The sequence below is a fragment of the Columba livia genome, chromosome 5 (genome assembly GCF_036013475.1).
Source record: "Columba livia isolate bColLiv1 breed racing homer chromosome 5, bColLiv1.pat.W.v2, whole genome shotgun sequence".
NCBI lineage: Eukaryota > Metazoa > Chordata > Aves > Columbiformes > Columbidae > Columba > Columba livia.
In genome coordinates this window covers 40,195,028-40,221,730 of record NC_088606.1, presented here as the reverse complement: position 1 = coordinate 40,221,730, position 26,703 = coordinate 40,195,028, and the positions used below count along the sequence as shown (strand labels likewise).

General features: G+C 39.5%; 1 protein-coding gene across 4 annotated transcripts; it reads right to left on the bottom strand.

Moving 5' to 3' along the window:
* Positions 1-716: 716 nt before the first annotated feature.
* Positions 717-26,011, bottom strand: VPS39 (VPS39 subunit of HOPS complex). Of its 4 annotated transcripts, none has more exons than XM_065065893.1 (26): positions 25,766-26,011; positions 24,072-24,137; positions 23,214-23,240; positions 22,689-22,753; positions 21,795-21,837; positions 20,732-20,826; positions 19,382-19,480; positions 18,609-18,701; positions 18,013-18,196; positions 17,383-17,503; positions 16,910-17,030; positions 15,966-16,095; positions 14,594-14,736; positions 13,597-13,740; positions 12,689-12,830; positions 12,313-12,399; positions 8,988-9,061; positions 8,296-8,394; positions 7,919-8,036; positions 7,311-7,439; positions 6,739-6,841; positions 5,793-5,838; positions 5,055-5,204; positions 4,756-4,890; positions 4,076-4,167; positions 717-2,918 (listed from the first exon to the last, which is right to left on the bottom strand). In XM_065065893.1, the coding sequence occupies exons 1-26, from the start codon at positions 25,836-25,838 to the stop codon at positions 2,843-2,845; spliced, it is 2,655 nt and encodes an 884-aa protein (XP_064921965.1). In that variant the 5' UTR covers positions 25,839-26,011; the 3' UTR covers positions 717-2,842. The 4 variants fall into 4 exon arrangements, with proteins under 4 accessions (XP_064921965.1, XP_064921962.1, XP_064921963.1 ...); XM_065065890.1 differs by having other exon boundaries at positions 19,382-19,477; positions 25,766-25,982; XM_065065891.1 differs by lacking the exon at positions 23,214-23,240 and having other exon boundaries at positions 25,766-25,982.
* Between the last annotated feature and the right edge of the window lie 692 nt (positions 26,012-26,703).

Sequence of the window (26,703 nt, the reverse complement as noted above, 5' to 3'; positions counted from 1 at the left end):
AAAATGTGCATAGATATTGCAAGGCACCCCTTTTGCACTGAGAGCTGAGATGCAGTGACTTGCAGCTGCATAATTAGAAGAGGAGATTCCAAAGGACACTGTTGAGGTTTCTGTTTGGGGTTTGTTTTGGTGGGTTGGTTTTCTCCAAAAACACCAATATACTCAATTGTCTGGCATGGACACACGGACTTCTTCAGTGCCAATATCTCCTGTTTCTATAGAACGAGAGAACTGAAGATCTATATTTTACTTCCGACACTAGACTAGTCTATGACCTACAATTCAAGCAACTGCAAACCTGTGAACCTAAACATTTCCTGATTTGGTCACACAGAGCTCAACGTCCTTCCCCACCTACAAACAACGTACCACCACTCAAAAATAAATTGTCAGTAATTTTAGTGTTCTGTAATGAGTACATATTTAACAGTATAAGACTTTGAAAAACATTCTTCAAAGAGAGAATACAAAAAGTGGGTTTAGTTGTGTTTTGAGAACATTCACAAGCATATGATAAACCTGTAAGTCAAACTAAAGTTGCAAAGTGCTAACAGCTCTCATATGACATAGCCTCATTTGAGTTACACATACTAAAGAAGGGGTGATACTGGAAGCCCCTGCATTGGGTCCGACTTCCAGAAGAAAGTGAGGACTAATACGTAAAAACATTTACAGCACCCTAGAGAAGTTTAACTGCACAATGATTGAAACACACACTGGTTCACAATATTTATTACAATCTATTGCTTTAGATAAATCTGCTGTATAGTTAGTAAACCCAAACCACATTATAAGAACCAAAGGAAAAAAAAAAACATTGCAAACCACATGTCTGTAAAAGGTACACAATGGAGGTAAACAGAGGCACAACCTTAACCGTGAAAGTAAGAGCACAATGAAGATCCTCATGTGTGAATGCAGCTCTCCTGGTAGCAGACAATGAAGGTAAATAAAAATCAGACTAAGAATACTAAACATAAGATAGGTAAAAATCAGAGTAACATTGTTGTATCTGTATACAAAGAATACAAGGGCCTTTTAAAATACCCTTCTTTCATTTTCAATGACCTGTAAACCCAACTCTCCCAAATCATCTTCCCTCTGTACCTGAACTAGTATATAAAGATCTATACAGAATGTGCAAATCCAATATAAGTATTTTTAGGCTTTCTTCTCCAAATAGAAGAAATACAAGGTTAAAAACATTAACACCACAGATTCCCTCTACCCAGCCCCTGCAGAAAGACCTCAGTAGCAATACTGCCCAAGGCATCAAGGACAGAAGCAGCAAAACACCGGATCAAGAAACCCAATAAGAATGCACAGCATGCAAACAATAAATACAAATGCATGAGAAAACGAAAAAAACAAACAGTTATCAGGAGAAACTATTAACACTGGCAAATGAAAGTGTATTAGGACTCGTCAGCCTTCGGCAGATCTATTCCTAAAAAACACTCACATAACAATGGCTTAAGTAAACCCATGATGTTAACTGGGATCCAATTAGACCTTAGGCAGACAGGCTTTATCCATCTACTTGTCCATTAGAAGGTGATATCTGGTAGTTACAAGTCATGCTTCATACCATTTAATAATTACCTAAGTATTGCTAGACTGGGATGTTGGGAGTGAGACACCCAGCTATTGGGTTGTTTGCTACTGCTGCCTTTTCATTACCACTGCACTGATTCCCTCTGCACCAATCACAGCTTCTAATATTCCTCATACAAATCTGCTATAGATTAAAGTTTGTGGAAAAATAAGTTAGACAAATATATTACAGCCTACAAGGAGTATGGTACAATCCAGTTTTTGTAGTTAAGACTTTTGGCCCAAGAGTGACTTAAGAGCAGTACCAGCCTGAGCAGAACACAGTTCTAGAGCATTTAAAATAGAGATGCTGAAATATTCTGGATTTTACTTCAATGTTGGAAAGTAAACGAGAGACCAAAGGACTTCATATACACAAATCTAAAGTGTAGCCTAGAAACTCAAGCAATAACTATCGTTCAGTCCCTTTGGAAGCTGCTTTACAGACTGTTCTCTGCTTTTTGGTATGAGTGCAGATGTGAACTTCTTAGAATAGTCTCCGAGCTTCCACTCATGCTAAGAGTGAACATATTCAGTGCAAACAATACAGAAGTTAATTCAATTTACAGCTCAAACTAAAGTAAAAAGAAAAAAATGCTTACTAGTGGTATTTACTGTTTGTCTGACTCCCTCCTGTGGAACTTCTGCTTATCAGAAGATCAGGTGGTAACACTGAACATCAATAAAAAGATTCCTTTGGCCAGCATTTAAACATTCCCATTACTGAGATGAAAGTAAAATTATATTTCTAGGCATAGAAATAGGCACAGAAGCCTTCTAAATGCCAAAAACCTGGTGATTTCCATGAAACACTGATGCAGCCGCAAAGGCTTTAAGGAAGTTTTCTCTTTTGAAGGAGCTATTTACATACAAGGTCAAATCACAACGTTGTCATTCTAAAGAGGTAAGTTTTATAGTAAAACTTGACTTGTGGTGAAGGCCCAACAGTTGTCTAACAACTCATTCACAAGGTTGGAGTGCAATACAAAACTCTCTATAAAAATCAGTTTCCATTCTTCATTTGAGTACCATGAGGTACAGTGTAGTTGCCATCTCTGTAGTAACATGGTTAAAGTAATTTTTGAGTAAATCAATATTGCCAGACAAGTACAGTTAGTCCACAGTTACAATTGACTTCTACCCAGTATATGAGAACCTAGCAACAAGCCTCAAAAAAACAAAATCTCAGAGGCATCAGCTTCTTAAGTTGTCAGTTCTGAAATTCATATGAATGTTGACCGTGACAAAGTCAGGTGTCCAATGTGTTGACTTCTTTAGAGCAGAAATAATGCACAACTATTGCATTAGGGTATCGAGCAAATGCACTGTGAAGAAACAGAACATGAAAATCAACTGTTAATACAGTTTTCTCTACTGAAGCAAGAACATCCAAATTGTGTCAGAATCAGAAAAAGAGAAAAAGATGCTTATATGAAAGTGATACTTTGCAGTTTAAATTACAGTCTGAATATATTCTTGAGAAAACCAGACAAAATATTCCTATGGATTTTGTAAGAGTATAATTTAAAAAAATACTACATTTCTGTAGACACACTACTTGGAAGTCACTGCTACTAAATTAAAGATGGGGTGACATACTGACATGATTGACTTTCAAAACCTTGTTGAACTTAACAGCATTAGAAAAATCCTTGACAACTAAAACAATACTGCAATGCCACATATGTAAATTTAAATTCTGATGCTATGTTCTACATGCTAACAGCAAAAAATTGAACATGCACAGTAGTAAGTATATTTTGACCAACATTCATGAAAATGTTTTGGAAAAAAGAACCTTTCCCTATCATTGTGAATGCTACTGGTATCTCAGAAGGGTCCACATCAACAAGAGAAACAATGAATAAGCTAGTCATGTGGCATTTCACTAGAATTCAAAGAAGAAAAAGTACAAATAAAATTTGCCTTCTGTACCAACCCATAATTACCTACTGGGAATGGTAGGAGAAAAGTTACTGTTATCTGGGTACCAAGTGAACTAGTTCTACTTTTAGATGTCCTAAGATAATTAGGCTACAAAATGTATATCAGCCAGGGAACCACAAAGCCATTACACATGTCTTCGCTTGATATTCTCTATTTCATCCTTCTTAATTCCAGTTAAGAAGCAAGGAGTAGGTATTGTTCTTACCAAATTTTCCAAATTCAGTACGAGAAGTTATTTTCAGCCTTCTAGAGCTGTGAAGTAAGAAGTCTGACAAGTTTCTGAAGGGATTTTATTACTCTCCTTTCTTGAAAGCAGGATTAAATTCTTCCAATAAACTTCACTGACTAAAGCTTTGATGTTTTCCCAGCTACCCAGCTGAGTGACGTAATTTCCAATTCACTCTCCAAATGTCACCTCATACTGCAGTTCTCCCAAAGTATATACACATTCCAAGTTTTGCGACATTCTTAGTTTAAGTGTACAAGTTTCATGTTTGATATAGCTTCACAAACTTTAAGGCACATGCTTTCTCACCTGTTACCTATCTTCTTTTTACATACAGTGCACACCTTCTCCTCTGTAATAATGCACTTCACTTGCTGATGCAAGATCCGCTCCTCCTGGACCTAGAGAAGATTAAAGATAAACACAAACTGGCTCAAAAAGCAATGCCACACCACAGCTCCCTCTTAGTCCAGTGAAAATGAAACCTGTAACAACATTTTTCAGTGGCTATATCTATATTAGAAAGTTGTACAACACAAAAGGAACGGGTCTGTAGAGCAAAGCAGGTAGTATTGAACACCCAACACCCACACTATCCGAATTGCAAGATTTTTCTTTCAACTAGTCTGGTCCACAGACTGAGGCACTCGAACCCCTAATGGTGTTCCGATGAACTACTGAAGTGCATCATCTGGTGTAGTTTATCTGAAAGAAATCCAGTCCATCTCTCTGAGATCATCCTGCAATGCACACCAGAGCTCAGTGAGTCCAGACACTCACTGCAACAGCACACACCTCATCCAAACTAAAATGAATGCACTTGCCACCTCCTGTAAGGAGACATTCAGTCTACTTGATGCACATATACTAATTTCAGGTGCACTACAGCACAATCTAGAGGACACATATTATATTCCGTATAAAAAACAGTTCATTGAACATCGGTTTTAAAACACCATTCCCATAAATGACAGGTGGTGGGTACTCACCCTCAGAAACTCAGCATGGAGAAGATTCTTGAGTACTTGATTAAATCTTTTCTTCTGGGCATTTTCTTCAAGGACTTTCTCTAAGAAGATCCGAATCTCACTAATCTGTGTATTTGCTGGGAGGAGGTTTATTGCCTGGACCAAAATATACTTAAGTTAGAAAAAAACTTACAAGGAATAAAGAACAAAACAGAATAGAAATTGACACATTTAGCTTGACACTGTTACAATCTGTTCACTTGCCTACTCCTGTACCTTCTGCCAACAGGACAAACCAAGTACTTACAAGTCCTTCTTACCTTGGTAGTATCCAGTTTGCTGTGATGTAGTTCCAAGACCTGCAGAGCAGCCTGCAGGTTGGCTTGAGGCTCCAGAACTTCCATTTTGATTGGTCCCAGGCAATGAACACTCGGTGGGGAGAGGTACATGCGGAGCAGTGACAGATAGACCTGTTGCACAAAAAAGGAAAATTCTGAAACCACTGCACCTACCCAAAACTGACAGTCCTCGTGGAACACAGCAATGGTGTTAATAAGCTGTACCCATGCTTTTCAAAATTCTGAAGTGCTCATTTAAACAGCTCCCATCTCAAAACAACAAAAACTGAATAGTATCAATTATGTTCGAGGTCTTAGGACTTGCATTCTACACTAAAGTTTTTCTATGAAAGCAGTTTTAATCGCACTCCCTCATCTTGCCTAACTCATTCATCATCTTTAGAAACCAACAATTGACTGCTTTTTAATATTAACTTTCCCATAGAAGTATGCGGAATACACACAGAGTATTTTGTGTTCTAAATTCCATCACAACCTCAGCAACAGCATATATCCTCAACTCTAGTGATACAGTCACATTCTCAAGAACAACAACAAAAAAATCATCTAGTAATTCCTAAATTCCAAGAGTTTATACACAGGTTCCTGTCCACATACACAAACCCTGAAAAAGTCTATACAGAGCAAAAACTTTAAAAGCCCTGAATGGTATGAATAGTCTAATACATCCTTACTGAAAAGGAAGATGAAGCTACTTACATCCTTGTTGCCATCTTTGTTTCTGTCATAATGTTTGTGGCAGTAGCTAGAACAGAGAAGAACGAAGTGAAATGCAGGGACAGTTTTGAAACCCAGAGAATCAGTCCACAGAAATTAACATTTAGAAGCTTTGGTTAGTGAAGTCATCCAAGTTAGGTGACTGTACACCCAATTCTGATCAACTAATCAAGCTGAACAAAATTACACCATTTACTCTGCATTATGATGCTGAGAAAAAGGGAGGTTTTATGCAAGTCTCCCACTTCCAAACAAGTTGAAAAGCATTCATGCAGAAACCAAGTTTAATTCAGCTGTGTAAAAAAAAAGGGGGGAAAAAAGTATCTAATCAACACATCATAGCATAAAAATATATGTGTAGATATATCTAATTACTGAATCACAAAGAAAAGGTGTTTATTAGTGTATACCAGCCAGGGAATGTCCTCTAAGAGGCATTTGCTGATACTAGCTTTAAAGGAAGCTATGTCGAACAGGCCCCAGTGTTCAGATATACTTGTCAGAATCAGTTAACCCTATTTTCACATAAGTACTGCAGATTTACTCAGAGTGTTCACTGATATGATACATGAGGATCCTGCTAACGGAAGGAGCTCAACTTTCCACCTGGGCTACTGAATGTCTCAAAAGAGAAAGGACAACACAGGGAAGTTCACAAGCTGAGAACAGGTGGAAACAAAGAATGGATTGATGAGTCATACTGCTCTAAAGAGCAAGGATAGAAGAGCATGAAAAGGTAAGCCTCAGGGGTTTGGTATCATCATTTGTGGATATCCGGAAGAGCCTAAGAGTCAAGAAAACACGTAAACCAAGAAGATCCTGAAGGCTTACAGCATTCATGCTCCACATACGGCAACATTTCACAACATTTCCTATCCACAGGGCAGTGAGTAAAAGACAAAAATAGAAAAACTAAAGAAATTCTTACTTTTCAGCCATGTTGGTGTCCTTCAAAATATGAACATAAATGAACAGAGCTTGCTCATGCTTCCCCATACGACCCAAGAGCAGAGCACGTTCTTCCAGGAGACCTAGAGAGAGCATGAAGGATTAGTCAACAGCTACACAAAGACAACATAAGCTCCATTAGTGACCAAACTAACAGAAGGGACTGTAGTCTGAGCACAGATTAAAGTTACACAGAGACTGTAAGTCTGCTTCACACTAGTCTCAGTAACATTTTATGAATACTTATGTAACCTTAAGATACAAAAAACTTCAGACCTGTTGAGCAATACAGGCTCATCAAAAAGTTAGGCTAAATGTTTAAGTGATGGGAGACACCACAAGGTCTTAGGTGAACAGTTACAGGATTCCTGCAGACACTGGTAAACCCAACTGCACCAGCAAAACCAGACTTAGTTACACATCAGTGGCCTGCAACTACAGATCCAGCCATCTTTTCTGTTTCTAGTTACCACGATTCCACAATCAGTGAGAAGGCTTTGCTGTACAATGCCATAAGCTAGGGTTTAGTTAATCTATGGAAACTGAACTCACCATCAAAAGGGAAGTCACTAATTAGCCGGCTAGGTTCATACCAGCTAGATTTCTCCAGAAAAAGCAGAAGCTTTTTCCGGTAATCCCCCAAGTCTCCTCCTTCCTCCCCAGCAGGCACAGGAGTTTTATCTACATGGAAGAAAACAACATAGTCTACAGTAAGACAACTCTTTCACTACACTAGTACGCAGAAGAAGAGAAACAAATCATTATGAGCAGGAAGCAAATGCTGAGGAAACTGTTATATGGGCTGGGATTCTGGTGCACCTGTCAAATTACTTCAACTCCCTGAAACACATCAAGTGACTGATTAAACAATAGACTCAGTTATTCAAGACACTTCCCTACCCTTAAAGTGTAGAATTCAGGAAGCAGTAGCTGCCATTACACTTAATCATGAACAAAGTGTCACTTGGTCCCTTAAGATCTCTAGGGAGGCAATAAACTAGACTTCTCTACAAACCCACAACTTCTGTTGTTCCAGTTCCTTCATCACTTGGGATATCACCTTCTGGGTATGAACAGGGAAAGCTTAAAGCGACATACTGTGAAAACTCCCCTGCGCTGTCCATGCCCCTGGTCCTCCCACCAGGAAAGACTAAACATACCTGCAGGGAAAGACTTGAGATATTCTTTCATTAAGCCCTGCACTTTCTCACAGTATAGCTGGATCAGACAGTTGTGAAATTCCGCACCGGTTTCTTCCCAGACATGAATTATGTGTTCCTGTAAATACACGTTCAGGTTCAGTTACAGAAACTTCCTCTAGGAAGTAGTTTGTTACAAGCAAGCAACAGTTCCATGCTTGCCTTTACCAAGGCAAGACTTGAGGATTTCATGTATTTCAATTATTTTTTCTTTGCACAATTTATAGGAAAGCTAGCATGCTCTGAGACAGCATCAGACTCCAACACCTGGAGAACTAAAGCCTTACACAAAACATTTTGCACTGAATGTAATGCGCTAGTACAGACTAAGTTCTTACCAGATAAGGAATAGTCAAGCTTTTAAAATTTTCTATCAAGAAACTGAGTACTTTGTCTCGTGGCAAAGCTTCCACTTCAGGGAGGTCTTCTGTAAATATCTGTTAAACAAAATTTTATTCAGAGAATTTAAGTGCCACAGTGCATTTTCTCTGTGGCACTGATGCCCAGCGTATCATCACATATGTCCAAAGATAAGCATAAGAAATATAAAAACATCTGAGCATCATATTTAGGCACCCAGAAGCTCTCTCGCATCTGAAAGGATTAACAAATATCCCCACTTCTGCCTTAGTTAACACTTGATTTACAGTGCCCAACACTTCTGAAATATAGGAAATCAGTTCTATACCAAAGAGGAAAGGGAAAGTAAGAAAGGCATATTAAACATTTGACATTAAAATCTTCAATCAAGCTCTTGCACAAAAAGCATATAAATAACATTAAATGTTCCATCAAAAGCTCCTAGCTACACGTTACAAGGAATTCCAAGAAGAGAAAAGCAAGAGAAAAACTGAAAGGCTGTCCTGCTCTATCTACTGCTAATCTTACAACAGTATGGAACACAGAAAATATAAATTCTACATTTAATTCAATTTAGCATTAATACCTGGCTTCTTACATTGAGTTCTCCCAATTCCATACACTACACTAAGAATCTCAATGGCAATGTGCCTGTTTCAACCACACTTACCTTCAATCCATCCTCAGGAAAATCCCTTAGCACCCAGACAGAGTAGGAAAATATCAAATGCAAGTTCTCTGTGCCTGGAATACAAAAACCAGCAGTGTTCAATGTTAAAATCCTAAAGATCTTTCTACTCACAACACAAGCAGATGCTTTCAGAGCCAGCAAAGATTAATTTACAGGAAGAATTTGGTTCGTTTTTTTTTCAAGTCAAACAAAACACACATTCCACACTAAAGTCACAATTTCATTACTTTGCAAATATGATTTTTAAAAGGACCAATAATTAACTCAAATATTAAATGCCACCAAATATAAACTTTTCAGACCAAAACTGAGCTCTGTTGTCTTAATCACATTGCAAAAATCTTCCCTTACTTTTTTTTAATTAGGATAGAAGACTCTAGTTTTACTTGTGTAATTTTCCTCAGTCCATTTCCAGCCTGCCAGTCTAATGACTCCTATAGCAAAGGGTCAAATGCTTCCATAACAAGTAGTAAAGCACCACAGTACTGAAGTAACAGGCACAGAAGCTACGTGACAGGTAGTGACCTCTCAGCTTTTCAGAAAATTTAAGACCTGCCTCTGTAAAAGAATAATTTCATTTGGACAAATTTGTTCACAAAGTTTATAAACATATTAGTAAAACATGACTTTCCCCTTACCCTCTGGATCAGAACCCACTGATGCATTCACTGCTGAAACAAAGCAACAATTACACAAGAAACAGAAACCTACACCAACCCAATAAAAAGGCAGCCATTGTTTGCTCTTATTTATCCCTTAATATCATCAGGAGTAAGTTACTTTTTAAACTTTTAAAACAAGCAGCAGCTTCACAGTAACAGGATTTTAAAAAACAGAAGGTAAGCACTACAAAGTAAAACAATTAAAATAGTCCCCAGAAGAGCCAATTTCAAAGCTTCAGAAATAAAACAGTGACTTGGCAAATGGTACTAGGGTCATGGGTCTGAATTTTGCTGAATCTCAATTAACTTTCTGAATTCACAGAGAATTACATGGGAATGGGCTTGCTAGCGCCACTGAGAAAATTTAAATAAAAGACATGACAAATCACGGGAGTAGGTTCTCATATAGAAAAAAGAGACAAAGAAAATCTAACTCCTTATAAACATGAGTGAGATGAACTACAACAGCTTATTTCCAAAGCACTGATCAAGCTGCCTTTGCTGAAATCATGACCAAATCAAACACGAAGTTACAACCTACTCAAAACACTCAGGATGTCAGAAGGAGAAGAACAACCTATCAAGTAACTACCAAAGTTTATAGATCAGAATACTAAAAGGCCAAGAGTGTAACACAACAGAAAACAAACCAATTGGCTCCCTCAGCAGATCACAGGCAAGAATATTCTGTGCTGCTGGGATTAACACAGACACTGAGTTTCCAAACTTTTTTAGCAACAAATCCCTAATATCAGCTATAATAGGAAGAAGTTCTGCATGCCACTACTTTAACAGATAAGGAATACTGTAATACAGAACAACACCTACCACCCAATCAAACACATCATTCTCCTGTGCCTAACTCTGCACAGATAAAGTTTATTTTTGATGGGCATGGACAGTCACTGAATTAACAATTAATATTTGCTTTGATGCAATAAACAATAAGTGCTTACTCTGTTGATGCATGACAAGTCTCAAACCGAAATCTGCAATGACCTTAAAGGCCACAGCTACAAGCCTGGATAACATTTTCTATAATTACCTGAGAACCATTTAAGAAAACTTAATTAAATGCCCAAAAACCTAAACACAAGAGATGAGTAAGAGATAACACAGAATGTAAGTGAAAGTAAATAAAAATACATCCCGCATAATTAAATTTTTTTTTTTTTTTAAGTCAACCATTACCTGGATTAGAAGCTCATGACTACAGAAGCCTCACCAAAGGGAGAGCAAGGGGAAAAAAAAAAAGCCGTAGAAACTCCACTGCCTGAAATGTTTTTATCATCTTATTTAAGGGACTCCCAGAAGTGACACTTATCAGTTAACCAAGGCAGAACGGCTACTCCAGTTAAAACACACAGAGTATTACATTTCTGTGATTTACCTGGGTGGGGAGAAAGCTGCAAGTGACACTAGTGTAAAGCATTCCATCTATTAGCAATAATTAACTTTCTAGATTGTTTCCACTGTATTTCATTACTTTGAAGTGAACAGACCCAAATATTCATTATCAGTCTTAAAGAACTGAGCAAGAAGCATGGAGGAAAACTGGTTTTTGGGAGGTCCTGAAACACCAGAGAAGCTCCCAAAGACTAAAAGAATTCTAGCAAGCTGCCAACGTTTTAGAAAAGTATTCTGGACAACTTGGATACTTACAGGTCTGAAACATCATAAATCTCAGGGAAAAAAAAACAGCTGACATGGGTCAATCAAGATTAATTTATCAAGATGACAGAATTGTTTTTTTAAATAAGATTAGAAGTTTGTTTTCTAAAGCTGTATGCTCTATATAACATACCTACACTTCTCTAGGATGGTGATGTCACCAAATGACACCAATGAATAAGTATAAGACAGAGATATGGCACGAACAGGAAAGCTCCCAATGTCATTGTAAGTAACGTATTATCACTGAATAAACATGTTGCTAACAGAAGCCAGCAGGAATTCTTTAAAAAGTAATTACAGAATACCAAACTTTGCCAACAGTGTAAGACTAGGAGATGAACAAAGTTATTTCTCTCATACACTACTCACTACTAAACTATTAGTGTGATACTAAAGACTTCCGTATTTAGAAAAATAGTATTATTGGATGGGAAGGGACTATTCTCAAAAATAGCAAAACCAAAAAAGGACTTGGGAGTTCACAACAAAGAGTCAACACAGTAAGTTCCTACCATGATGCTGTGGCCAGCAACTACAACACTTAGGTCATAACCTGGGTCTAACCATACACAGAAAAAAAAAACTTCATATAGGATTCTTCATCTCAAGAAAGATACTACAAGACCCAGCAACTGGAAGTTAGCCTTTCAGCTGGAAAGCTTGACAATTCTAAGGGCTAAACCTTCCTTTTGGCAGTGATTGTATGTCACCACTGGAAGAAAATTCAAAATACTACACCATATTTTCTACCAACGGAAGTTTTTATTGGAAACAAAGAATATTTTCCAATAAGATAGTCAAGGTTCAACAAGACATTCATGGATTAATCCTTGAAGCTTGCATTACGCAAGAAACTAGATGACAAGGATACCCTTTAACTTGGTAAGTCTCTAGCAAGTTGCTGAACAGCAGAATAACCACTAAGCCCAACAAGCATAACACTTCACAAAAGCAATGCTCCCACTCACCCAAATGCTGTAGATATTGTACTGTCCTCTCATGACCCTTCAGAGGCGAGTTGGCTTTCTTTGACTGATCCACCAGTACCTGTAATGCTTTCAGAAAAACAAAGAGGTTCATTCCTTTATAATAACAAGTATAATTCCAGCTTGAAACACTAAAAGGTGCATTTTTCATGTTCTGCTACCAGAGACAAAACAAAGCTTTGTTTTAAACACACAGGCCAAAGGGGTAACTGGAATAAAAACCAATTTAACTAAGAGATAGACCTAGAAACAAAGTCTCTTCAGAATATTGCCTGCTCACTGAAGTTAAAACTCAACACTAGGAATGGAATACATGCTCCTATCCCTTCTCCTCTCCCCACCTCAACCTCATACCTACCTTTCTCATGCAGACCTTTCTTCTCATACAGTATTATCAGCTCACTATATTTGTGTGCCTTCTTCAGTACATGCTCACTCTCCTCAATATGGCAGTGATTGTTCTCCAGACGTAGCAATGGTGCCACCAGTGCTACATTTGTCTGCAAGCAAAAATGGACTCTGCTTAAACATGAGCATCTCCTAAGTTTACAGCAAAAAAACATGAGTTGGAACAGTGGGGAAAATAAAAGTCTCATAGCATAAGAAATGACAGTTTAACACAGCAGTGCCAAACTCATTTTCACTGGGGGACACAGTCACCTCGTGGTTGCCTTGAAAGGGCCGAATGTAATTTTAGGACTCTATAAATGTAGGAGTAGTTACATTTATAGAGTCCTAAAATTACATTCGGCCCTTTCAAGGCAACCACAAGGCTGATGTGTTCCCTGGTCAAACTGAGTTTGACATCCTTAGCTTAACATCTTAGATCAAGGCCCATCTTCATTTCCCTGATTTGTTGGGATAGAAAAAACTCAATATATCAGACCTATTCTCCCACTTCCAGAATAGAGGTCAGCTTTGAAAGACACCATTGATAGCAAAGATCATAGTCTCCTGCATTTAACAGTACAAGGCAACACGAGAAGCATTCATTAGAACTTCAAAATACACACGCAAGGCCACGTTCTTTTGACAGAAGCAGAGACCACAAATGGACACATCTGCTTTACTCCATGAAACTACTTCCTGACCAGTGAGCAAACTAGCTAACACTGAAGTTTCAGAGATCATTTTTAGACCAAAGATAGACAGATCTGTGAGAATTTCCGAAGTAGCACCTTATCCTTCTTCTCAAAAGTTTCAACCTGAAATTCCAACTGAGCTTGAATGGTAAAGGAAAGGCCTCTAGGTCAAGCAGAGACTCACATGGAGGTAACACTTTAACAGGGTGGTATCAATGATTTGTAGCAGCTTCTTTTTGGATTTGATTGTGGGTGTTCCTTCCATGAGTGGTGAAGTACTGGACTGATGGTCAGAATCATTTAGCTTCTTCACCAGCTGACTTCTTTTCTGCAGGACATCAAATGAATTTTTAACACTAAAATGCCATGGGTTTCTCTATCTCATCTCAGCAAATATAACCCACCAAGGAAAAAGACTAAATCAAATCAATTTAATAACTCATTTTAGTCATTTCCTAAATAATCTGTGTTGTTACCGACTATTCAACACATCAATTCCCCAACCACACTCAGGTGTATGCATTTGTTTTGCAATTTATAGCTTTGCAAGATGTCAAGACTCTGGAGAACATAGTCAGAGGGAAACTCAGTTAACCTGAACAGAGACATTTTAGAGAAGTCAGGAGACATTTAAAACATCTGGAGAACAATTTAGGTTTTGAACTAGTAGACACGAAAATTATCTTCCTTCAGACACAAGCTTATTTTCAGTCTAATAAGAATGGCAACAGAACAGTTCAGTTTCCAGTTACAACAAAATAAAGAGGGCAGAAAGTTACAGTACCCACTACCTCCTGTTCCACCTTGTAACACATACTTTTGATGTGTCTCCTGGATAGAGTGCCCTCCACAACAGTCACCAAACAAAAACAGAAGATGAAGATCTCAAGCCCTCTTCAAAATGCTACTAGAAATAAAACACCAGACCCATGTTCAGATTTGGTCCATTAGTAAGTATTGCCTAGTCATCACAGAAGTCACATGTGATGTCTCACACATATCTTTGGGGCACCTCACATCCTCCAGTTCCCCTTTCTCATAGCTTCCAACCATGAAGACAGGCCATTAACGCTAGCATGACAGAGCTGGAGTAGGCGTACTGCTTCCTGCACATCAAAGTTAACCAAGAAGGTACACTAAAACTGAACAACCCTGCTCTAAAAAGATATAGAAGCACTCACTTGAGTCAGGTAGTCTATCAGAGCTAAATGTGCCTTCTCCAGCTCTGCCCCAGAGAGCCCTGGCAGGGGGTTGGGATACTGTAGCTGTTTCCTGTAATCTGTGGGCAGGAGGTCAGGATACAGACCCATCACATGAGTGGGATCTAAGCAAAAAATAACTAGTATTAGTAACCATTCATAACATTCTTTTTGCAAACCTTAAATATATGTAACCTTTGAGCAAGCTCAGCTTTCCAACAGAGCTGTTTGTAATCAACTTGTATGTCCATGAGGTTCCAGATAACAGAATTTGCTTTTTAGAGAAAAGAAACTAAAACAAGGCAAAAGAAACAAGAGAAAGACTGTTTCAAAGTCTAAGCACAAGTTCTAATCTGTGTGCTTGACACACCTGGAGAACAAGCCATCGTTATAATCCTCTTAGTGCTCTTCTTACAGAATCCCAGCATTAGCAACTCTGACAGTAAGACAGGATTTCTAGGAATAGGCAATGCTTTAAGAAAATATTTACTTTGCTTTTGAAACAAGAATCAAATAGCACCATCTGTAACTAATGAGCACCCATTTTCATGGAGTTTAAGCAAATCCAAAATTATTGCCTTCTAATTTAAGTTCAAAGTATTTTGAGTTCTCAGTCCTTTTCCTTAATTGTAGTTTTCCAAAGTATATATGACACTAAGTGTCATCAAAACAAGTAAAAGTTCTATGTTTAAATGCACATGGCATACGCTGCCACCAATAAAGAAATCTGTCTTATGCACTATTCTATGGTACAGTCCAGCCTCCAGGTATTCTTCCACTAACCCCAGCATGAACCACAAGAATAGCATCAGAGACTATTTTGACTTCCAAAACCACTGAAAAGTTTCCTGGCTTCAGTAGCTTGATCCATGAAACAGGGTCCTCAGTTTGGTCCAAGTCCAAGGATTTAGTAAATCAACAGCTGTTCCTTATTTTTCATTCAAAGCTATAAGTAGGCTTTTGAAAGTTGTTGAAACCCTCAACACATGTATATGCTATTTAAGCTGTAGAACAGTCTACAACACAAACGTATTCTGCACAAAGGGCAAATTCATTATTTAGCTCACTGACTGAAGTTAATTAAGTACCATAACCAGTTTCACCAAAACAAACAAACAAACAAACAAAAAACCCACACAAAAAAAACAAACACCTAAGTATCTGCCTGGCCTATTTGCCCTTCACAGGAGACTGGTCTGGACAAGATAACCCCTGGTTCAAACCATTAAAAACAAACAAACAAAAACGAAACACAAACACCAGAAACAGAAAACAAAAAACCCCAAACAACAGTCTGTCAGCTTCATTTCATTCCTCCTAACCAAAGCATCTCAATGTGAACCCAAGCATTTACCTGTACCAAGCTTGGCAAAAACTTGCATGGATTCATCAAAGCGTTTCTGGCAGAAGAGGTTGAAGGCAAAGAGGTTCTTTATGTGGTGAATTTGTTGTCGCTTCTCACTATCTGAATCATCTTTCATTTCCTAAACATATACAAATTAACAAACATTAATAACTCCTGGGTCTTGTAAATGAGAATGAAACACTCTACAGAAATAACAGGAGTAATATCCTCTAGAGAGGATAAAAAGAAAGTGGATAATCTTCCAAAGTGAACATCTCTGATGGTGATTCTTAGATGCTATGCTTACTGTATCACTGAGATAACCTAGAACGTTTGAAAGCTGCCTCTTGTTACCTATATACTTGCTCTATCACAGCAGCTCTCTCTTCAATCATTTGCCTATTCAAAGGTTTGTTCTGTGGTGTTTTTTTTTTCCAGTCAGCAATACAAAATGCAACAAATTCATTTTAATGTAGTTTCAAGAAAGTTCCCAGAAACCAGAAAATCCTAAAACAGTAACAGCAATATAATTAAGCTTACTGCTTCAGGATATCGAAGAAATTACTACATTTCAGCAGTGACATGGAGGGCCATCACAAAAAATCCTGGTCTTTTAACAAAACAAATCACACACTTCCAAGCAACATGGTTTACAAGTAGTCTGAAGACTATGAAGTCCAACTGACTTCCAAGTCTAAAAGACAGTAACTGATAAAACAGCTAAGAAACACCATTTTTCACATACAAGATGATATCTCAACATCTAAACCACGATAAATCAACAGAGAGAAATGGCAGCACAAAACTAAAACTGAAGTCACGAAAGGCTAGAGTTTACCAGTTTGTGCAAAGCGGACAATATGGAGGTTAAACTCTCCAGACTAGTTAGTCAAGCAGAAGGCAAATATCCTTTTGTGTACTTTTGCACAAATGTATCTGCTGCAAACACTTACTGCCAACTGCAAAGCCAATTCGAACTGCTTGTCCTGCAGAAGCTGCTGGATCTGTGTGGCTATGGACACTGGAATGAGCCGCCAAACAAAGTGATTACTTGCCACATATATAATATTTGTGCTGTAAACAAGACAAAAAAGGTCAGTTACTAAGTTCCAGCACTGAGAAAGGAGCAATACCCTATCTGAAAAAACCAATTCTGGTTAATACAAACATGGATCAGATACAACGGCAATTTGAGCAATATTGCAAAGCAGGAGAATGGATCTCCAGTGGTCAGAAATTCCCAAACTCAATCCTATCATTCACTCTGCAAAGCAGGAGGACCATGACACTCGCCTGATCCTGAAAAACAGTTGCAATGCTACTTCTTAAGCCAAGTGAGTTAGAAAAGTTCTTCCTGTCCCAGTTTTTCAAAGTGCTACCATACACCCAGACAGCCCAACAAAGGTAACTCAGTTATACTCAGTACCCTCCAGAGGTGATGAAGCGTGGTCTCTGCAGCTCGATACTCTGTACCAGCAGACGGGGTTCAAAAGTGCGTATCTCCACGTACCTTGGCAGAACAGCAATGATATAGGGAGGCTGGTGTTCTAGTAGTGAAACAAGTAAAAAATATAAGTTGACTGTTCTCAAATATGCCTTGAAACAAGCCATAACTTTAAGTCTTCTCTTAAATTTATTTTCCCTTGAAATGTGCCCCTTTTTTGCTTATTGAAAACAAATGACATCAGCTTGCTAATAGACTACTACCAGGCTTTTTGCTCATCTTTCAACATAAGGAATTTCTGTGGCACTCAGATGCTCAGAAGAACTACACTGCTCTAACATACTACCCTCCATTTCAAATCTTGTCCCTTTATAAAAGATACGCAATAGGCCTATTTTCTGAGGAGGAGATAGGCATACAGACTAGAAGCAAAGAAGAGGAAGAAACAAAAATAAACACATGAAACCTTGCACAATCAAAGTACAACTTAAAATACTTTAGAAACTGTCACACTTCAAATTCAGCCAGTTTCCAAATACTGGGAACATAACAAATTTGTCATATATAAAGGAGCAAAGAAGCAAATTTTAACAAATTACTGCTAATTCTCACCCATGGCTATAGGAATATCTGTCCAATTCAAGGCACATTTCTGAGTACAGATCCCTTCTTCATTGAGCACAACTGTTAGATCATCTTGGCCAACTGCAACTTTTCCATCTGCGACAGGAGCTACCAATGGTTCCAGCTGCTTCCCTGTGGGAAACAGTTCCTTGATGGATCCTTTTCCATCCACCTAGAATAATAAAGAAAAATTTTAAAATATTTTTCAAAAAAACCTAAATTTCAAAGCTGCATAAGACCACAGCCAAAAACCCCTTGAGGGATTTACAACCCGGACTAATCACTAACACAACATATACCATTTTAAAGAGTAGAAAAAAACATTTTCTGCATACTATCATTTATCTTGCTTACACATCATTTGGAAATAAAGAATTAATACTTGAGCATCTGAGATGATGTAGTCCTGTTACTATGAGAGTAGCTGAGCACAGAGATCATACAGGTTTATAAAATGCATAGAGTACAAGATGCTGTTTTTCATAAACGTCTGTTAGCTAAATCCCTGAGCACAGGAGCAGCTTTCATAGTGGGTACTTCTACCCAAATCTTCTTAAATGCTGTATTCCATACACCAGTCTTACCCGTATCAGGTAATAGTCCCTCTTGAAGCCAACACAGATGGAGTTTTCACACCAGGCCATAGACTTGGGTACATCAGGTACACTGAAGTCCCCCTGAGAAAAACAGGTTAAAATAGCTGTCACAAGAGAAAAGCAAAAGTCTAATTTGGCAACACAGAGCGTAACAGGCAGCACAGCTGTTGACACTCTATTCCCCACTACACAAGCCTGACTTTTGCTGGTCAAGGAATGCCAGTATACAACTAAACAGCCAGACGCATGCATAATAAAGACGCATGCTCTGAGCTAGCTGGTCACTTCTAAGAAGAGTAGTCTAGCTCTCTACCCATTTCCATCTGTTGTTTTTACCATCCTAGTATTCACAAGTGCAGTTCTCTGTGCTTGTTGTCAATAACTGCCCTTTGACTTAAACGACATACCCGGAAAACTTTTGGTAGAAGTGCACCCACTTCCATTGTGTTTATTGTTAGGCAGACATTTAGGAAGGCTGCATGCTAATGCATTTCACTGACTTAGAAGCATGCTACAACCAAAATGTTAAAACACAGAAAAAAGCTGTTGATTAAATTTATGAAACTGTATGAATGTCACTAACTGCGATTTCAACCTGTATTTCACTTTCATTTGCTGCTTCATTGTTAGATCACTGCAAAACCAACAGGAGCCAATGCTCTGAACATCAGCGGTGCCTCTAGCAACAGGGACTGTCCAGTGAGCAGTAAAGAGCAACTATGCTCCCTGTTGGGGCATGACGGACTACAGAAACAACCCACCTGTAGTTCGTGGAACTCTCTGTCCTTCCAAAAATAAAGTTGTAGCTTTTTCCGTACCGCCACGCACATTCTCAGCACCTCTTCTCCTGTATCCGACTGCTGTGAAAATAGAGAGGCCTAACTCATAGGAACTTCTAAACTAAGAGACAGGTAAGATAACGCAATGCCAAAAGAACCCTCAGCCTGAAGCAACACTGTCAGCTGAACAGCAGCTTTGTTCATCCATGCCAGAAGGACATTCCCTAAACAAGAAAGCATGGAGGGTGGGGGCTGGATACTTAAAAATGAGCTTTGGCAAAGATCATGACACCAAGGAAATAAAAAAAAAAAATAAATAAAATAAACCACACACAAACAGAAGATAAGCACAGAACTATCAGCCCAGCCCTGAAGACTAGGATAAATAGCTTGAACTCTACAGTATAGGAAAGGGGAGGATACACAACAATGCAAAGAATGCGTTATACTGACAAATAAAACCACTAATAGTTGTTTAATATTCTAGCCTATTGGAAAAGTTTCCTGACACTAAATACTAGCAGAGCTAAGTGCCTGTACACACAAAAAATAAGGCGCTTTGGAACTACCAGATTTAAAGGCACCGTGAAAGACATAACTAGTTTCAACAAGCAGAAAGGCCTAAGTACTTATTAGAAAATATTTAATAACAAAATAATATTTAATAACAAAATACTTAATTTGCCTCATGTGGCAAAGAGATAAAAAGCGATAAAGAGCACTAAGCCATCTCTTCTGTTTATGATTAAGGTTTCTGAATGACATGGGTAGGCTGAGAAACGCACTTGGATAGAAATGAGTCAATAAACAACAGCACAAGAAGAGAGGATTGCTATACCTTACAGAAACATTATGGACTGAATCTGTCAAAACTGCTATGGGACTCCTTGGGCCAATACAGTTTGACAGAAACATAACAAAAATAGCGATGGAGACACTTGGTGAAGGGAACCACTATGAGTTAGTACCCTGGCAATTTAAGGAAAGGGAATAGCTTTTTTTTTTAAGAGGACTTCTCAAAAAAGACAGTCAAGGTTACTACGGGATAAAAACACCCTGAAGTTTTGTATCAGGAGGTTAAAGGCTACAATCACAACAGGCACAGGAAGATATCTTATGAAGCACAAGAAAAAAAAAAAAATAAAGAGACTAAATTGAAAATTGTTGCATTAAGCGAAGCTACAACATCCAGTAAACACTAATTTTAAAAAGCACTAGTACCCAAGCAACTTGCATGTAACACAAAATTAACAAACCTAATCTATACAGCAACATGAAAACGCTGAACTTATTAAAAGCAGTAAGAACACCTGTGCCATTGTGTTCTCTTACCTGAAGATCACAAGTGAAGAGAGATGCACCTTTTGCCTTGGAAACCGTGGTGATTTGTTGAAATGTCAACAGGTCATGGACATAAATGTTATTTTCTGTTTTAAACAAAATTCCAATTATTATTCAATATTTAATACGTACAGAGCTCATTGCTAACTGAAATAAGTTATATTTTATGCTTACATAAAAAGAACAACTTGTGAAACTAAGAGCTGCAAGAAAGGAAAAGGAATGTTTTCCCAAAAGCTGAAAAGTGCTAACGCATATACAAACATACGACAATAAATGCAGAAAAGACGACTAATACCAGCACTGGTAAAATCACATGCAGGAATCGAGAACAGACGCCAACCAAGCAGAGGAAGTGGGAGTGGAAGGGACAGCAAGCAGGCCAGAGCAGAGTGAGTTCACCATGGATGATTGTATAAGTAAAGGCCATTTTGAACTGGCTCCTGAAATTAGCAGAAAGGGAACAGTTGCAAAGGGAGAGTGCTGCGGTCAAGGTTTTGTACGCACGAGGACGCAGGCAGCAGAAATCTACACATGCTGGAGTCGGAAGGGCCGGGACTGGGAGATCATAAAGAAGGGAGTAGCAACATGAGCAAAAAAAGACATAGGAAGATCATAAGGTCAAACATAGCCAGAGACAGGCAAGCTTAGATCTTCCACAAGATGGTAAAAGACTGCAACCTGCACATAAACTGAATCTGGTTTAACACATCAGATAAGTCATATGGTGCACACACATGCATGCACATACATATATATGTGTATAAATACATGCCAACTACAGACAAACTATATAAATACTCATATGTATTTTTTTCCTTTTCAATCACAAAATTTAGCATTAATATGTTGTGCTCCAAGCTGGCTTACAACAAACAAAGCTGCTTCTCAACCTATGCTGCCTAATGCTTCCTCTGCAGAGTAAGTCTAAGTGCTACACAATGACTTTTCAACAACTGGACTACTATGCAGGTGTGTGGAAGTGGTGCCACATTCAGCCAAGTAACTGCACCGAGAGGAGCTCATTAAATATTAAAACATTTTCTTCACTTACCTAATAAACTGACCAGGATTTTAAACTGAGAAACAACATGAATCTGAAAGAAAGAATTCTATTAGTGACTTCATTCACAAACTAAACTTCTGAACAAGGCTTGATTACAGCTTGTCTAAGAAAATGCATCTTAGATACTCTCAAAATAATGAAAACAGCAAGGCAGCTCTCTAGGCACAACTTTCCTCCAGCTATCGCAACCCCTTTCACTTGCACACAGTTTTTACAAGCAAGCAAATACAACTTGCAACCTAAGCTGGTAAAAATGTTACAATAAGCAGTATGTTACTAGTATAGAAGTACTTCTAAAAAATATGCAGAGCATTGCTCAAAGAGGCTGCATAACCTTTAAGTGCTTATATTGATACTTGGGAAAGCAATGAGCCAAAGTTGTTAAAAAAAAAAATCACAAAACAAACAACAACCAAAACAAAAAAAACACACACCACACCAAAGAGTAGTAAGAGTGGCAGTAGATAATTAGTTACTTTAGTTCTAAATTCCAAGCAAAGGGAATTACATTTACATTCCTATAGCATTTTATCTGAGAGTCAAATTATATATTACAGTGTGTTGGTATAGTACCATCTTTTTAAAAAATATTCTAATTCAGAGCAGCTGAAGACTTCCAGCAAACCACAGCATTGCCATAAAAGCCAAAATTAAACCTGTAAGTTCCAGTGCCTTGCTTTCTGCTTTAGCAACCAAACCAAGTTTATTCCTGTTATGGGAAGAACAGGCAAAAGCAGCAGGCTGTGCCACCTCTAGAAGAATCTATAGTTTGGAGGAAACTTGTTGAGCTTAGCAGAGATTCCAGAAGTACATTCAATATTTCATTTCCTGGCTGAAAACACTGGAAAACTGTTCCCACATCAAGAAGATGATATTTCCTACCTGCTGAATCTTTTTTGAGAAGTTCTTGTTGGATTTTTCTAGCGTCACTTCAAACCTATTGCAACCTACCAAAAAGATTTGAGAGAGTATGTAAACTGAAATTCCCCTTAAATTTATGGCTGCATACATCTTACACTAAAAAGATTATAAAGAATTATGAAGGTAAACTTGGCCACTTAACACCAGAAAAGTTAGTGTTCTAATGTATCTGTGCTATCTTTTACTTGATAGCTAAATGCATCAGAAGGTCTTCTGCATAGTCAGGTGAAAATTTAAATTACACTTCTTGTACCCATCCAAGAACATCATCAACAGTTACATTATTGCCTTGCTGGAATTTTAGACTGCAAGAACTATATTTAAGTATTATGAAACCCAGAGACACAAAGATAGCCATAAAGACTTTCTGCACACCAATCTAATATCAGCAATTTAAATTGCTAGGGAGCACATCACTGCAAAGTAGACAAGGAATAAACACTACGCCACAAGGGTTTAAAAGGAGTTTTAGGGATAAAGACTTACAGACACTTTCTGATGACATAACCTCTCCTGGCATTGATGCAAAAAAGGGGGAGAAATTTACCATGTGAGATAAGACACTAGTAACTCAAGACTAGCATGTTCTGATTGGAATAGACAGCCTACACATTTCAGAAAAAGCAACCTGCATTCAGTCTCTAGAATCCAAGTAGCTACAAATGAACATCCTTCCAAGAGCTGATGAACTTGGAAACAGATGTTTGGGTTTTTCTTTCCTGTCTCACACTATACTGCATTACTGTGTTCAATAACATCAGTTTCTACATAATGGCAGATAATATGAAATACGAATCTGTTTAATGAAAATCAATTTTAACTAAACCGAAAATAGAACAGTTCTATTTGTGGCATCTCCAAAATAGACTATGAACACTTATAACTGTCAAAGAGGCAGGGAGAAGGGTAAATCTGACAGAACTAGTTAGGAGGGATCCTTCTTCCCCATCCCTTTATGCTCACACACCCACTGAATAAAGTTGCTTTTTCACTAATCCAGTCCTTCATTATCAGAAGGCAAACATCAAACCTCTGGCAACTAGCACACGGCACTGCTGTGCACACCATATACACAAAAATTACACTAACTTCGTATAAATTCAAACATATGGAGACCTGTTATAAAACACACTTTACAGTAGGAAAAAAGGTTGATACTATTTGCCATCTTCCTTGCACATCTGATAAACAGTATGTACACTTTCACCCGAGATCCCAGACAAATATTAAAATCTAAGTAGGAAAAACTCAGCAGTTAAACACACTTGTGTTAACATCCCTACAACCTCTTACAGCACAGGAAATAACAATCAACTTTTTGTGCCATTCTTAAAATCGACTTACCTATGTCTTTCTTTATCCTGTAAAGAAGAAGATGCCCTTGTTTGGTACCAACAAGGAGCCATTCCTCTACAAAAAAAGGGAAGAAAAAGTCTAATTAGTTTCAACAAAGACTGCCCTTCGCAGCTAAATTACATTTATGAGAACACTTAGAAACTTGTTTCAAATTCCATAAGCGACTTTTTGTGGTGACTTCATACATATGTACTACCATCTCTCTGGTGGAAGTGCTCAGAAGTAGCTTTAATTCTCAGAAGAGGATGGCCAGAGATCAAGCAATAAAAGAGAGTACAGCCTAGACATCACATCCCACTTGTTTATACAAAGGTAAAGAAGCAAACTACTGCATCTTTTGTGAAATCAAAAGAGGCAATAAACTAGTCTTCAAACTCCAATATCTCCCAGAGAGGAATAGAGCTACATAACAGGAAGAAAACACGGAGCTCCGTGTGGTTTTTTGTTGTTATTTTTTTTTAATGTCCAAGTTTTTATAAGAACTCTCTGACATACTCAGCTATGCCTGGAAGGACAGTGGCAGCTTTGCCTAAACAGCATTTGAATTGTTTGGATGATTCACTGAATATTTACAAGAGAGAATTTTTTCATACACAAACTCTGTGACAGTTTCAGACTCTTCCTATTTATAGCATTCAAAAGATACAGAACCTTTACTGGGTCATGAAATATGACCGAAATTATTCCTCCTTGCTGAAGATCACATAGGAAAGAAGCATACACAAATATTTCTTTCTACATTTAGCACTCACTCATTGCCAAAGATGCTGATATTCTAATAAAATCTTGTCTACTGCAAGACGATTTTCTACCACCTGGTAGAAAAGTTGTAGAGACAGAATCACATCTCTTTTTCCCTCTTTTAACACAACCATCCTGTCACATGCCTGTGGGTTTAGCCTTTTTTTTTTTTTTCTACTTCAGAAAAATCAATGCTTTCAAAGAGATAAAAGACAAAAAGCCTCACTGCAGAAACAGACTACCTTCACATCTTGTCTACAACAGAAATCTGGCATAAACAACCCATGATTAAACGTGGCATTACTATCCAGGTTATAATGCTGTTCTTAAAACATTAAATGGGTCACAGTTTCACAGTGTCTGGAGTTTTTTTAATTACCAACTTTGTGCAATGGCAGAACATCTGATGGAAGTGGATCAAGCAGTAGGAAAAGCTTCATCAAGCCTTAACATTACAACAGCTGGTGCAATCACCTGACCAAAACCTTGACTGTCGAGTATACCCAAAAACATAACCTACATTTATATACTGTTAACACACACGGACTCTAATTCCATGAGTGGAACACACCACCGGCTTTCTAAGATCAATTTTAGCCAAAACACATGGGACTCTTTTTAGCGAGAAACCAGCCGAGCCGCGGTTACAGCCCCGGGAGCCGCAGCAGCCGCCGGCACCGCAGGGCAGCCCCCGGACGGGAGCAGGACAGCAGGCCCCGAAGCCACCACAACGAGCCCAACCCGGAGAAGCACTCCTGCGCTGCCCGCACGCTCAGCCGCCGGCCGCCCCAGGTACAGCGGACGGGGGCCGAGCGACGCGGTCACCCCGGCCCGCCACAGGGAACGGCGCGGCAGGCCCCGAGAACGGCTGACAGGGCGCCCCGGCTGCCCGGGAGAGGGGAGCGGCCCGGGCCGGCAGCGCCGCGGTCTCCCCGACTCACCCCAGGCCGCCAGGCAGTCGATCTGCAGCGGCAGCTTCTCCAGGATCGGGACGTGCTCGAAGGCGTCGTGCATGGCGACGGCTCCTCCGGGCCCGGCTGTCACAGCGCCCGCCGACCGGGTAGAGGCAGGCGCCGCGGGAGGCTCCCCCGTGCTGCGGTGGCGGCAGAGGGAGCAGCCCCGACCCAAGCGCCGCCGCACGCCGCCCGGCCCACGGCTCCCCGCCCTTCCCGGCAGACCCCGCGCCCGCCCTGCCGCCGCTTCCGCCAGGAGGCTCCGCCCCCAGGCCCCGGTGCGGCTCCGCCTCCTGCACTGTTCCGCTCCTCACGCGTCCCGCCCGCCGCACCGCGGTCTCCTCAGGGCCAGCGAGTGGGCCCGGCGCGGCCCCGCGGCAGGCACAGCCCCACAGCCGTAGCCTACAAAGCAACCGCTCTCGCCACCGCCAGAGAGCAGCCCGCCCCAGCCCCCGGGCACTGACGGGAGGGCGGGTCGGCCCGGGCAGCGCCAGCTGGAGGCGCGGTCCCTGTCCCTGAGGGGACGCTCTTCACCCTGACAGAGCCCTTGCGCATCTTCCAGCCGCCCGGAAGGGGGATGGGCTGTAAGACGCTCACTTTGTCTTCCCACAGGAGCGTCACTGCCAGAGGCGGCAGGCTGGCATTTGATAACAAACCGCAGCAGGCAGGAAAGGCACCGTCTGCAAATAGTGACCTATGTGACCGGCGAGAACAGCAAAACACCTCTTGCAAGTAAACGTCTGCTTTCAAAGGTCCTAAATTTTACTTTAATGAACTTATCCTATGAACTTGGCCAGTGAAGTTCAATCTCCAGAAGGAAATCTTTACTTATGACTTTGTCCCTTCCAGTTGCATTTACTTTGGCCACGGAGAAGTGCAACATTCACCACCGCTGACCTAACTGCTAAACGCCCTAAACAAGCACA